Source organism: Trematosphaeria pertusa, assembly GCF_010094035.1.
Source record: "Trematosphaeria pertusa strain CBS 122368 unplaced genomic scaffold BU26scaffold_22, whole genome shotgun sequence".
In the NCBI taxonomy this organism is placed as follows: domain Eukaryota; kingdom Fungi; phylum Ascomycota; class Dothideomycetes; order Pleosporales; family Trematosphaeriaceae; genus Trematosphaeria; species Trematosphaeria pertusa.
Window position 1 is genome coordinate 216,387 of NW_022987233.1, and position 12,882 is coordinate 229,268.

General features: G+C 55.8%; 7 protein-coding genes across 7 annotated transcripts; 4 read left to right on the forward strand and 3 right to left on the reverse strand.

Annotated features, from left to right (window-relative positions):
* Positions 1-119: 119 nt before the first annotated feature.
* On the forward strand, positions 120-1,859 carry BU26DRAFT_535157 (alpha/beta-hydrolase; the record flags this gene model as incomplete). Its single annotated transcript, XM_033831253.1, has 2 exons — positions 120-857; positions 909-1,859. The coding sequence occupies 2 exons, from the start codon at positions 120-122 to the stop codon at positions 1,857-1,859; spliced, it is 1,689 nt and encodes a 562-aa protein (XP_033676743.1).
* BU26DRAFT_610604 (uncharacterized protein) lies at positions 1,831-3,450 on the reverse strand (the record flags this gene model as incomplete). The annotated part of the gene is made up of 4 exons (XM_033836006.1): positions 1,831-2,246; positions 2,304-3,155; positions 3,206-3,332; positions 3,388-3,450. The coding sequence occupies 4 exons, from the start codon at positions 3,448-3,450 to the stop codon at positions 2,179-2,181; spliced, it is 1,110 nt and encodes a 369-aa protein (XP_033676744.1). The 3' UTR covers positions 1,831-2,178.
* BU26DRAFT_610605 (uncharacterized protein) lies at positions 3,414-5,039 on the reverse strand. The gene is made up of 3 exons (XM_033836007.1): positions 4,829-5,039; positions 3,871-4,773; positions 3,414-3,773 (listed from the first exon to the last, which is right to left on the reverse strand). The coding sequence occupies exons 1-3, from the start codon at positions 5,025-5,027 to the stop codon at positions 3,691-3,693; spliced, it is 1,185 nt and encodes a 394-aa protein (XP_033676745.1). The 5' UTR covers positions 5,028-5,039; the 3' UTR covers positions 3,414-3,690.
* Positions 5,040-5,245: 206 nt separating this feature from the next.
* BU26DRAFT_571493 (uncharacterized protein) lies at positions 5,246-5,871 on the forward strand (the record flags this gene model as incomplete). The annotated part of the gene is made up of 2 exons (XM_033834141.1): positions 5,246-5,312; positions 5,357-5,871. The coding sequence occupies 2 exons, from the start codon at positions 5,246-5,248 to the stop codon at positions 5,869-5,871; spliced, it is 582 nt and encodes a 193-aa protein (XP_033676746.1).
* A 92-nt stretch (positions 5,872-5,963) lies between these two features.
* BU26DRAFT_169679 (NAD(P)-binding protein) lies at positions 5,964-7,221 on the reverse strand. Its single transcript, XM_033820252.1, has one exon. It carries the CDS (start codon positions 7,066-7,068, stop codon positions 6,055-6,057), a length of 1,014 nt encoding a protein of 337 aa, XP_033676747.1. The 5' UTR covers positions 7,069-7,221; the 3' UTR covers positions 5,964-6,054.
* Positions 7,222-7,844: 623 nt separating this feature from the next.
* On the forward strand, positions 7,845-10,011 carry BU26DRAFT_169697 (glycoside hydrolase family 43 protein). Its single transcript, XM_033820254.1, has one exon. The coding sequence runs from the start codon at positions 8,060-8,062 to the stop codon at positions 9,680-9,682; it is 1,623 nt and encodes a 540-aa protein (XP_033676748.1). The 5' UTR covers positions 7,845-8,059; the 3' UTR covers positions 9,683-10,011.
* Positions 10,012-11,123: 1,112 nt separating this feature from the next.
* On the forward strand, positions 11,124-12,680 carry BU26DRAFT_169694 (uncharacterized protein). Its single transcript, XM_033820253.1, has one exon. The coding sequence runs from the start codon at positions 11,212-11,214 to the stop codon at positions 12,640-12,642; it is 1,431 nt and encodes a 476-aa protein (XP_033676749.1). The 5' UTR covers positions 11,124-11,211; the 3' UTR covers positions 12,643-12,680.
* Positions 12,681-12,882: the final 202 nt, after the last annotated feature.

Below are 12,882 nucleotides of genomic sequence, written 5' to 3' on the forward strand. Positions count from 1 at the left end.
AGCGGTCATGCGCCACGTCGGCGTGGCCCGGGGCGCCAGCGGCGGCTCAGCCATCAGCCAAGCTTATCAACACCACACCTCAACAACAACCTTCAGTTCTCTCGACATGACTGCATAACATGCTGCCGCGTGCATTTTGGAACTCGTTTTTGCAGCAAATTGTCATTTTCACTCTCTTTGTGCATGCTCTCTTCATCGGCGGTGTGTTATGCGCATTTCCCGGCTCTGACCTGTTGCATTCCCGGCTTTCAACGCCGCCCGCTTCTTCTGCGCAGGATGATGGCTTGAAGCCTCATCACACCATTGGGCTAGGCGCTCTAAGACTGCGACACGTCTACCATCATGGCGCCGGCCAGCCAGGACCCAGGGCGCGCAGGCTAGACATCACGTCGGAGCGGCTAGTCGCCCAGGCAGCAGCAGCAGCTCATTTCGGACCGTTTGCTATCAAGGCCTCACTGGTCAAGATCGACAAGCCAGCCATCAGACGCCACGAACTACAGGTGCCTATGTCGCCGCTCTGGCTCTCAGAAGACGTGCCAGGCCCGGACGTTGGAGACAAGCAGACGGTCCTCAACTTCGCCAACATGTCCGAGGATGCATATCATCCTGACCGCAGTGACCCAGCCTGGCTGAACATTGGCGAGGAATACAACAGCACCCTTCCGTTCGGATGGGAGGATCAGGGCATAAGAGGTCACGTGTTCAGCGATGACACTAACACTACGGTCATTCTCTCCGTCAAAGGGACCAGCATCGCTGTGTTCGAGGGGAATGGTACATCTGGAAATGACAAGGACAATGACAATTTGTTCGGGTCATGTTGTTGCGGACAGGGCGGATCATATCTTTGGCGACAGGTACGTTATACGGCTTCAGTTCGACAAAGACCATGATGCTGACCATAGCAGGTATGTGACTGCCAGACCGGCACATACACATGTGACGAGAAATGCGTAAAGGAGGAGCTTCGGAAGCCCAACAGGTACTACGAGGCGACCTTGGAGTTGTATGACGAAGTGATCCAGCTATATCCCAAAGCCAATATTATCACAACTGGGCACAGCTTGGGTGGCGTGCTGGCTTCCCTCATTGGCTTGCGGCACGGCATTCCGGCGGTCACCTTCGAAGCCTATCCGCAAGCTCTGGCAGCCGCTCGCCTGGGTCTTGAAGTTGCCGGCGATATATCTCCGCTACGAAAGAACACCGGAAACTTCCATTTTGGTCATACTGCTGACCCCGTATTCATGGGTACATGCAACGGCGCATCGAGCTTCTGCTCCATAGCAGGCTATGCTTTCGAAACCCTTTGCCACACCGGAAAGCGATGCGTCTACGACGTGGTCGGGGACTGGGGCTGGAGACAGAGTACAAATTACCACCGGTTACGCTACTCTATCGAGAATATTTACTCGAAGTATGAGGACGCGGCACCATGTGAAGACGAGGATGTCACTTGCGTGGATTGCTATCTCTGGAAATTCGAGAACGGAACGCATACGAAGCCCGCAACGACAACAACTACGACTGCGACAAGCACTTCAAGGACGCGAACTGAGACATGCAAGACGCCCGGCTGGTGGGGGTGCCGCGATCCGACGACTATGACTTCGGAGCCCACGATTACTTCCACCACAACGACTTCCACTAGTACCTGTAAGACCCCGGGCTGGTTCGGCTGTAAGGATAAGACAACGTCAGAGACCACAACGGGCGAAGCGACTACAACGACGGCCTGCACAAGCAAAGGTTGGTTCGGTCGTTGCCTTGACCCAACATCCACAACCACAACGTCAGCAGAAGCGGCGTATGCGTACTGGCGGACGGCACCCACAGCAACAGCCACTCCGACGGCTCCGTAGCTATCGCATGTTCCAATAGAGCTTTTTTCTTTCTAGTGCACTACTCCCTATCGCATTCTTGCTATACCAGGTTCTGTTCTAAACCATCAATAATAACCAGCTGCTCTCTTTCCATCTACCATATTCTTATCCATTCACTCCAATCCTTTCGCCGGACAAGACATTGACCGGCCTTCGTGTGAACACGTCTTCTTGACCACTGCGCCTGGAAGGGACTGGAAACGTGCAGTTACCCGGTAATCTATGCGTTTATTTCTCGCTTCACGGCCGGTGATATCGATTCGTATCCCCTCACGGACAGGCTCGCCACATTCTGAAATCAACCAAGCCCCAAGATGTGCACATCCAGCTCATCGAGTAATTCGATTCCATTTGTCGTTTCCACGACTGTTCACGAGATTCAGCTGGGATCCATTAGGCGCAATGATATACAGCCACGCGTACCGCACAACTCGTGGAACTCCTCATAATCGTTGATGAGCATCTGTTCTCCCCCAACGCACAGGTCGAACCACTCCGGGTCGAAGGCATCGGTCAGAGGGTGCATGTCGCCGCAACAGTAGAGGAAAAGGTCTGCAAGACGCTCTAAAGCTTCATGTACTGCGCAGTGCGGCCCGAGGAACGTGTCCGTAAAGCCTTCTCCGCGCTTGAGTTGGTACCGTGCCACAATCAGCATCATCAGGGTGTAGAGAACCAAAGGCCAGAGGCGAGGATTCCCCGTGAGTAGGCTCTTCTGCGCGGATGCGAATATCTCCTGGAGAAGATAGCATAGCGTGTCCGACGAGGGTTTCCGGCTTTCGGAGAAATCAGATGCGACATTATCGCCTAGCCACATGCCGATTTGGGGCACGACGCCCCCGTGTCTTTCGATCCCGGCCTCCCTGCCGTGAATATGGCTGCGGATCTGAGCGCGCGGCTCTGTCTGCAGACGGATCTCCATGATATCGTGGGATACTACGAGACAACGGAGGGCAAGGAATAGAGGGCTTCGAGTTCGATCGTATCGAATAGGGCCTCCGCATGTGTACATGTATCGCTGGAAGACGGCTGCTTTGGAAATGATATAGAATGTTTCGTCTCCATACAGAAGCGTCCATCTGCTGGAGAGGTCTTCGAATTGCGCGAGAAACCGGTCGTATGATGTGTCTTCGTCGTCGTCCGGTAGCGGTCGATAGTCTACTACAGCGTGGTGCTGTACTTCATCTGCAGTGAAGGAGCTCAAGTCGACCTTGATCTTCTTAGACTCCCCAGTCGGCTCCGTCAAGATCCAGACTCCATTCTCAAGTTCTATGACTCCTGAAGGGGGTTTAGTGACACTTGCACTCTGGCCCTACGGGTCCTCACACCCGAAAATGCTTGTTCAAAGTCCTCTGTAAGCTCCTCCTCCGTTGTGCAAGGTAGGTCGCCGTCGAAGCCTGAACACTGTGAGCATTCCCCCTCAGATTCGTCAGCGTCGGCGGCGATTCTAGAACACTGCGTGACCTATTAGAGCTGGACGGTAACGGCCGCATGAGGCCGATAAACGTACGTTGAGATTGAGCAGAGTGCATCGCAGACAGGATGCGTTCGCGAGCAGAGAGTCTTTTTGCATCGCGTCGTAGCCTTTGTCGGTAGCCCATTACGTAGCTTTGTTGCTGTTGTAGTTGAGTAGATGTTAAACTTGAGACGGGAAGCAACAGATGAGCCACGGAACTAGACCATTTCCGGCTCAGTCCGCACGTTTGATTGAAAATAATCTTGGAATACAGGTGCAATCCGCCGCACCCTGCCTTCCCCAGGAGAAAATTGTTTATGCATGAAGAACGAAGTACTTCAGGATCCGGGAGATGTATTACGAAATGTATCCGTAAGCATACTGCCATAGGGTTTCCATGAAACTGTCCAAGTCATAAGGGTCATATCGCGGAGGTGCTTCTGCAGGGTATTAGCCATGGGGACTTCAACAGTCCCATTTCAGAAGAGAAGGCCCCGAAGATGAGCTAGTATGCTTCTTCGTGAGGTTGAGACATACCGTTTTCCATCCATCGCTCATGATGCCAGGCGTAGTGTTCTGCGTATATGGGATCAGCATCCGCCCCAACCATAAGTTTGTACCACTCCTCGTCGAAGTGCTCCAAGAAAGGATGTAATCCCTGCCCTGGGCCGCCGCAGCAGAAGAGAAACGAGCGGACAAGATCGTGTAGTGCTTCCTTGACCACTACCTGCGCGCTCTCAAAAGCAGTCGTCAAATCGCCGCAACTCTGCAGGTCTCCTTCCACGTGGAAGAGGATAAGCAGAACGTAGAAAATGGCGGACCAGTCTTTTGGCCGCCCTCGAAGCAGTAACGACTGCGCTGCGCTGAATGTAGTTGGGAGAAGCTTGGATAGGGTCGCCGATGGATCAATTCTCGTCTCTTTGTATCGACTGTCCAGTTCCGCATATGAGAAATGCAGAACGTCGATCCGAGGCCTTGCACGATGACCGCCGACGCCGCTTTGGAACCCCGACTCTGCAAGAGTAGTAGCAATAGGATAGGATTCGTCGAATTTATCCATGTTAAGTGCGAGCTCGTCGATATCGCGAAGGGTAACCAGACAGCGGAGAGCGTTTAGGATGACCCATTTCTCATCATCGGGGAGCTCCGCATTACTGGCCTGGTCGATGAACGATTTCTGGAACGCGGCGGCTCGTGTGAAAGTGTCCTCGGTCCAGGTCTCAAAGAGTCTGTGCCAGCGCTGGGACAGCGTGTCGAACTGCTCCAGGAATTCCAGCCGCGCAGTGTGCAGTCCTACGTCGGGTTTTTGAAACTGGGGGACATCCCTCACGAAGTGCCTTTCAAGGTCAACTTGCGGGAAGCTGGAGTAGTCCGCGACCAGGACGAAAGCGTCCTCTCCTTGCCGTAGCACCCATTCCGTGTGATCGATCTGCTTGGTATCTGGCCGGCGTTAGCGAACGCGTCCGAACGCGCAGTTGCGGCTGGATGAATATACAAGGATCAAAGGCTCCCTCCATTCGACGACTCAGGGCGGTCTTTGATTCGCACGGAAGACAGCCGTGGACGCAGTCGTCTCCGTCCGCACCGCCGCTTTGGACGGGAACGCGGCATTCGGCGCAAACTCCATCTGGCCCAGGCTGGCAGGCGGTCTTGTTCAGAAGAACGCACCTCTGGCAACCACTCTCGCGCTCCATTCTGACTGGCTCATACATCGGAGTATTAGGACCAAAGCCCCCTGAGCAATCGGTCTAAGCTGAGGCGCGAAAGGCGAAGCCAGGCCCAGAACGGCTTAGAGCGAAGTATCGATAAGCGAAACGTTCACTCCAGGGCTCGACCGACCCTCGATGCTCGCCTCACCTCACCTCACCTCCCGCGGTCCCTGCCCTCCTCGCTGGCCTCTTTTACTTTTGCAATGGATGATCCGCGCATTCTGCGCGTCGCCCAGATAGTGGGCATCACAGCACCAGCCATCTACAGCAGTAAGAACGCCCCGTAACACGCCGCGTCTCCGCTCACATTTCAGGCTTCACATTCGCATACAGCTACGCTGTCGTGCCGCCCCTGGTGGCCCACGCGCCCGAAAAGTTGCTGGCGAAGCAATGGCTGCAAGCCTATCAGTACGCCTCGACCTACGTGCCCCCGCTCATCCTCTCCGGTACCATCTGCAACGCGCTTCTCGCATACTCTTCCCCTACTCTTGGCCTCAAACTGTTATATGGCTCGGCCGCGGCGCTTGTCTGGGTCATCATACCCGTCACGCTCTTCTATTTTGAGCCAAACGTCAACGGGTCGGGGAAGTGGAAGGCGCAGAAGCTGTTGCAGGAGGACGGCTATTACATGCGAGAGCAGAAGGGACGTTTCCCCTCGCCCGAGGTCCATACGGCAACGCCCGAGGCAAGACGCTGGGCGGAGGCTGTGGCAATGAGAGACATCGTGAAGAAATGGGCGCGATTGAATGCGGGGAGGTTCGTCGTTACAGCAATTGCCATGCTTTTGAGCGCGACCGCTACATGCACCTGGGGAACTGGTCTGCCCTGATTCTACACTACAACACCTGGATACGCCCGCGCATGTACCCAGCTGCCCGTTTGATGCACTGTCTCCTGCCTCTCCAGGCCGCCGCGGAACCGTGCTCAGTCCTCTTCCACCTTCACGACAATCCTACCCCTGGTCCGTCTCGATGCGACCACGTCAAAAGCCTGTCACATCCTTAGCTTTACCCTAGAGCTCTCGACGCGTACTTACCTCTAGCACTTGGTCAAATCCGACCGACCTGTCGATCACAGCCTTCATCTTTCCTCCTCCTACCATCCTTTGCACCCACTGTACCGTATCTGGCCCGAAGTCAGGACCAAACATAACGAATTTCCGAGGCGTTCCACCCAGCCACCGCGGCCAGAACAGGTTCAACAACCAATAGAAGGCCGTAAGCAAGGTACCGCTGGTGTAGTCGCCGATGTTCACGAAGACCCCATCTTCTTTTAGGTACTTTGGACTGTTTGTGTATAGGTCCTGTGCGCCCATCGTGTCGACTACTACGTCGATCTTCCGGTCACCAAACTCCTTGGCTAGATACCCATGCAGCGGTTTCTTATCGCGGTAGTCGATCGCCCGGGTTGCCCCGAGACTTTGAACCAGCTCGAAATTCGGCGCTGAACATATTGCAATAACCTCCTTGGCCCCCATCGCCACAGCAGCTTGAATGAATCCTGATCCGCATCCTCCACTTGCGCCGTTAACTAGGATGCGGAGCCCGCAGTCTTCTTTGATCCCAGCATGCTTGCAGATCAGATGCGCCATCGTTGCAGCTATTGCGATGCATCCGGCTTCTTCCATTGTACAGTTGTCCGGCACAGGAGCGACCATATGCTTCTTGGTCGAGATGCACATGTATTCGCGCAGCGTTCCTTGGCCGGTGAAGATCGCTTCCATGGCAAGCACCCCGAAAACCTTCATCCCAACAACTAGGGAAGGGGGAGCAGATGGTCCGACGGCGAGAATGGTGCCCGACCAGTCCATTGCGGGGACTGAGTTCTTGGCCCGGAAGATGGACGGAATCATCTTCATGCTCTTGAGGTCTCCATAATTGAGCCCAGAATACGCGACTTTGACGAGGACTTGGTCACCTGTCGGAGGTTTTAGAGAAGGGATCGTGTTTAGGGAGAGGACTTGACGATGTGGCCCGGCGCGCGAGTACGTCCATGCTTTCATGGTGGGTGGTATGTCGGCCGACATTCTGGAAACTTGAGCTTTCGGTCAAAGGCAAAAGAGTGAATGAGTGGACTGGGAGCCGCGGTGGAGGTTGCGCTTGCTCGAGAATATATCAAGCCGGCCATCAGAGGTCAATTCCTTCTCAGCCGACTCAACGACTAGTGTGAAGGATAGCGGACAATTGTCGGAGCGACCCCATACCAGGGCGGACGAGTTATCCGGAATGCGGTTTGAGAGACCTGACTTGAGCTTTGGCTAGCGTAATTAGCGGCCTTAGTCTTTTGCGACGTTCTTTCGTCTTCATGAAGGTGGTCGATATTCCCCAGGGCTATGGGTGTTGTCAACCGGGATCCGGCCGACCTCGGGAACCAGCCATGTCACGTGGAATCGCGCCACATGCACTCTCTCAAGGTCTTCATCTGCGCGTCTCAACGCGTCTCCGCTCTATCGGCGCCCGACTATACCGAACGACCACCACCTAATACAAGCCTACGCCTAGAAATAAGGCGGGTGCGAGCCGCGAGCTGCAGGATGGAGCGGAGCAGAGTACCGAAGAGTACTCCACCCCATCACACAGTGTCATAGCAACGCTTCTTCCAAACAAATCTCTTCTGACTCTACGTTGTCATGCACGGGTCCCCCCGCTCCAGAAATTCTTCCGGCTATTCTCACCGCGAAGATAGTAAGAGCAGGGTTGCTATTATCTGGGTGATCTCATGAGACCTGCCCAGTTGTAGGCAGTAAAAAATGCCACCGGAGTACAGCGTGTGGGGAGCGTTTCTTGTCGTTCGTACAAGACTCTCGTTGGCGCCTTTTGGGCATCGTGGTTTGCTCAATAATACGCGGTGGGTATTAAGGTGGGGTTCGACCTAGCGATGTCCGGATAAATTAACACGAACGTGGGTTGATCACCATCCCACCTTAAGACTGCACTTCCCTAGTCATGGACCTTCAACATCGGTCTACGATCCTTCACACGTCGAATTCAGCTTGCTAGGCTGGTCTCCGCTTCATCATGCCAAAGGTGCTTAATCCAATCTTACCAGGGTTCAACGCGGATCCGTCCATCCTGCGTGTTGGAGATGACTACTACATCGCTACTTCGACATTCGAATGGTATCCCGGGGTGCAGATCCATCACTCCAAGGATCTGGCGAACTGGGAACTGGTGACGCGGCCGTTGAACCGCAAGAGCCAGCTGGATATGCGCGGTAACCCAGACAGCTGCGGCATCTGGGCACCATGTCTGACGCATGACGGGGAGAAGTTCTGGCTAGTCTACACCGATGTCAAGCGTAAGGACGGCTCGTTCAAAGATACGCACAATTACATCGTCCACGCGTCTGCCATAGAGGGCCCTTGGTCGGATCCAATCTACGCCAACTCGTCTGGATTCGACCCGTCACTGTTCCACGATGAGGATGGGAGGAAGTGGTTTGCCAATATGTTGCAGGATCACCGACGGCGCCCGCGATCATTCGCCGGTATCCGATTGCAGGAGTTCGATCCGAAGCAAGAGAAGCTCGTTGGCCCTATGAAGACCGTCTTCTACGGCACGGAGCTAGACCTAGTCGAGGGCCCGCATCTGTACAAGCGCAACGGCTGGTACTATCTGCTCACTGCTGAAGGCGGTACTGGGTATGAGCATGCTTGTACATTAGCTCGATCGCGCAACATCTGGGGTCCCTACGAACTGCATCCGCAAAAGTACATCGTCTCATCCAAGGATCACCCTCTGGCCGCTCTTCAACGAGCCGGCCACGGCGACATCGTCGACACGCCAGACGGGAAGACGTACGTGGTGCATCTCACAGGCCGTCCAATCACGCAGTTCCGGCGCTGCGTGCTAGGCCGAGAGACCGCTATCCAAGAAGCATACTGGGGCGACGACGACTGGCTTTACGTGAAGAACGGCCCTGTTCCATCCCTCCACGTCGACCTTCCCGCCGCCCGCGACGACACCGCCTACTGGGCCGAGCAGCGCTACACCTTCGACGCCGCCAAAGGTCTGCACAAAGACTTCCAATGGTTGCGCACTCCCGAGCCCGAGCGCATCTTCACCATTGCAGAAAATAAGCTCCAGCTCATCGGCCGCGAATCCATCGGCTCCTGGTTCGAGCAGGCGCTCGTCGCACGCCGCCAAACGCACTTCTCCTACGACGCCGAGGCCGTCATCGACTTCTCGCCCACGGATGAGCGCCAGTTTGCGGGCCTGACGGCGTACTACTGCCGCTATAATTTCTTCTACCTGACCGTGACCGCGCACGCCGACGGCCAGCGCGAGCTCCTCATCCTGACCTCAGAAGCCTCCTGGCCCGAAGGGCGGCTCAACTTCCCGCTCGCGCAGCCCGTTCAGATCCCGAACTCTGGCAGAGTGAGGCTCGCGCTTAGTATTCGCGGGAAGGAACTGCAGTTCTTTTACACTCTGGAGGGCGAGCAGGAGTTAAAGAGAATCGGGCCTGTGTATGACGCGAGTATTTTGAGCGATGAGTGCGGAGGGCATCAGGCCCATGGGAGTTTTACCGGGGCGTTTGTGGGGATGGCGGCGAGTGACCTGGATGGATTGGAAGCGAGGGCCAACTTTGACTATTTTGTCTATCGGCCGGTGAAGCATGAGAGTGATCGGTATGAGGTTTGAGATTGGGAGGAGCTGGGTGTGACAGCGGAATGTGGGACAGGTGGGTGATGAAATTGCATGATTCTCAGCTGATGGTACGGTACCTGGACCCGAACAGCACTGCAGGAGCGTTCCTGCCCTCTAATATATGACGCTCGCTTCCTCTTCAACGGCAAGAATCAGGATTACACCATCTATTGCTGATGCGATCATTCTTTTCCATTTCAGTTTTACCATTTGCTCATCTTCCGTCCACAGCTCAGCGGCCTGGCTTACAATGCCGGATAGAAGGAAGTGTAGGGGTAGCATGCAATGCGGCGGACACCCTGTTCTAACAACTCAGCGTAAAGATGCGCCCCATTCACGCAAGAATGTCGCAGACTGCTAACACCTACAGATTTGCTATTCTAGAAGCTACATGTCCCCCATAGTGCTGCTCTCACTTCCGGAAAGAGAAAGTGAGAGAGACTTAGAGTTGCACCTGCATCTCATCCGAGCCGCTCTCAGGTTTGGGACCGGGCACTTCCACGCGGATACCGAATAGCCCCCTGTTCGATCTTCCAATTTGCAGGGGATGACCCGCAGGCCGGAGCGATTGTGCATTCAGCGCCACAGCGACAATACCGCCATTGTGAATAGTCGCACAACCTTAGCCGTATCTCGACGCTTCAACGCGGACATGACCCCGCCCAAAAGGGAAGTATCGGCACCTGTAGCGCGTATTTGAAGCACCTCCTCGGCACTTTGACCTCTTGGCATCGGGCGGCTGAAGCATGCAGTGCCTAGAACCGGGTCTCAGATTCGAGAACATTGCTGGCGATGCGGGTGAATGCACGGGATGAGACGGGGAGCGTTTCGGGTGCGTTTTCGCGGTATCGTAACTTCAACTTCTGGACGTTGCCGCAGAGCCTCCAATTTCAGAAGAGACGTAATTTCCTTGTGAGATGGGGTTCGAGAGTTGGGAAGATTTGGCATTACTGTGTACCTTTGTGAGGCGAGAGTCACTGTGTAGTGAGGCTGGATGCTGGTGTTCCTGCAGAGACGTTCCGAAATTCCGACGGGCATCGGAACCATCTGGAGCAACATCATCATCGCACACCAACAACCACGAAAAGCCGACCCAGCGGACTCCCGAGATATGCAGGTGGACTGCTTATCGGGGCAGCACGATCTTCCGTTCCAGCCGCTGTCACCTCGTGGCGCCGTCGCAGGCCCGGACAAGGTGACCCCTGTGCCTCAAAATGGTTTCAGGACGGCCTCCGCAAAATCTCAGGCCTCAGACCACCAGCATCAAAAGCTCGTGATGCGCTCCTCTGACAGATCCTCAGGACAACAGACACTCGACTGCCCTTTTGCGGCTGTACCCGCTTTTTGACTAATCCTTCTCCATCGCCCTGCATTGGCATTGACATCTGCAGACGGCATTGACTTGTTTGGGCCTACTACTTTCTCCGCGCGGCTCTACCATTCTCCGATTACCCCTTTCGAATTTCTTTTCCTTGAAGTCATCTGGACAAAGTACGCTTCCCTTCCTACTCTTGGATCAGGAAATGTGGACTGCGAACCGCGCTCCCACCCGACCCCAACGAACAGGATCTATCCACTCCGTCGCGTCGGCTGTCAGTCGACCCACGTCCATGACCTCTCCTCAACTCTTACGTCAGCCGTCCCGCTCAACAGGCTACGAGTCCGACCAGTCCTCCGATACAGCTGCCGAAGACGAATACGCCAGCTTTCCCCAGGTCCCCAACACCAGCGTGCCCCCCATGTGGCAAGGCGGAAGGCAGAATTCTGGCACTGCGGTTAGCAGGCTAAGCCAGAAGTTTGCCGGGGCGAACGTGAGCGTCGCAGAGGTCGCCGCACCGGCACCACTGAGGACACAGCATTCGCATCGACAGGACAGGGCGGAGAGCTCGCCGGATGATGACACGCATTCCCGCTCGTCTACTCTCAACGGCGACGACCAGGACTACGAGTTCCCGGAGAAGACACCCACATCACTTCCCAAACCATCCAAGCTTCCTAAACCCTCCTCTAGGCCCTCTTCCAAGAAAATGGACAAGGTCGACGACGCGCCCTCCGCGTCTCCGCCCGCACCACATCTCCCCGGCCCACTAGAGTCGCAACTCGCCGCCCTGATGTCCAAGATTATATTCATGGAGCGCAAGAACCCCGTCGCTTCCGTCACCCCAGAAGACTACGAGGACATGTCCAAGCGCCTGAAGGCCCTCGAGGAGGAGAAAAAGAGCTGGACGAAGCGCCACGAGGCCATCTGGGCCCTGCGAGACGAGGACGTAGAGAACAACATCAAGATCCGGGGCATGCTAGCCAAGGCGCGCCGCGAGCTCGAAGGCATGACGAAGCTGCGCGACGAAGACCTCGTCAATGTGCAGATCGTGCGGTCCAAGCTCGCAGAAACCACGCGTCAGCTCGAGCGGCTGCAAGCACAGAACGGCGGCTCGAACGGGCGCGCCAGCCCGATAAGAGGCCGCCCCGGCAGCATGTTCATAGAGCGCCGCGACACAACGGACCTCTTCGCCGCCGCCAAAGCGGCTGCCCTCGAGCAGCGCGCGCTCGAGCTCGAGAAGCGCAACTCCGATCTGCTCAGCCAGATCGAGATGCTCAAGGGCGGCGCGAGCATCGACGACATCAACCGCATGACGGCGCACAAGGCGTGGAAAGACACGGTCAACGACCTCGAGGCGAAGGTCAAAGCCAAGGACGCGGAGATGGCGCGCATGCGCGCCGGCGGCGCGGCCCCTTCCGGAGCATCGGCATCGTCTTCAGGAGCAGTGGACTGGCACCGCGTGGAGGCGCTGCACGAGGAACACGCGGGCTATCGCGAGCGGATGGGCGGGAAGCTGCAGCAGCTGCGGTCGGAGAAGGAGGTCCTGCAGCGAGAGTTGCATCGCAAGGAGGACGAGTGCCATGCGCTGGAAGTCAAGGTGCTGAGTTTGCAGAGGAGGGTTGGGGTAATGTAATGGTTGGTAGAAGGAATGAGGGGAGGGGTAGCCTTGCGGGGAAGTGGTTGGGGCTGGGTGGGAAGAAGAGTAGGGAGAAGCTGGGGGAGATTGAGTGGTTGTGAAGAGGTGGGGTGGGAGATTGATGATGGAATGGCGTTTGGGTATATACGGTTAGGGGTTTGATATCCCAGGGGTATGCACTTGGTATGAATATATCGAGAGCTTGGTGGAGCTCTCTTACTACTCTTAAGCATCCGT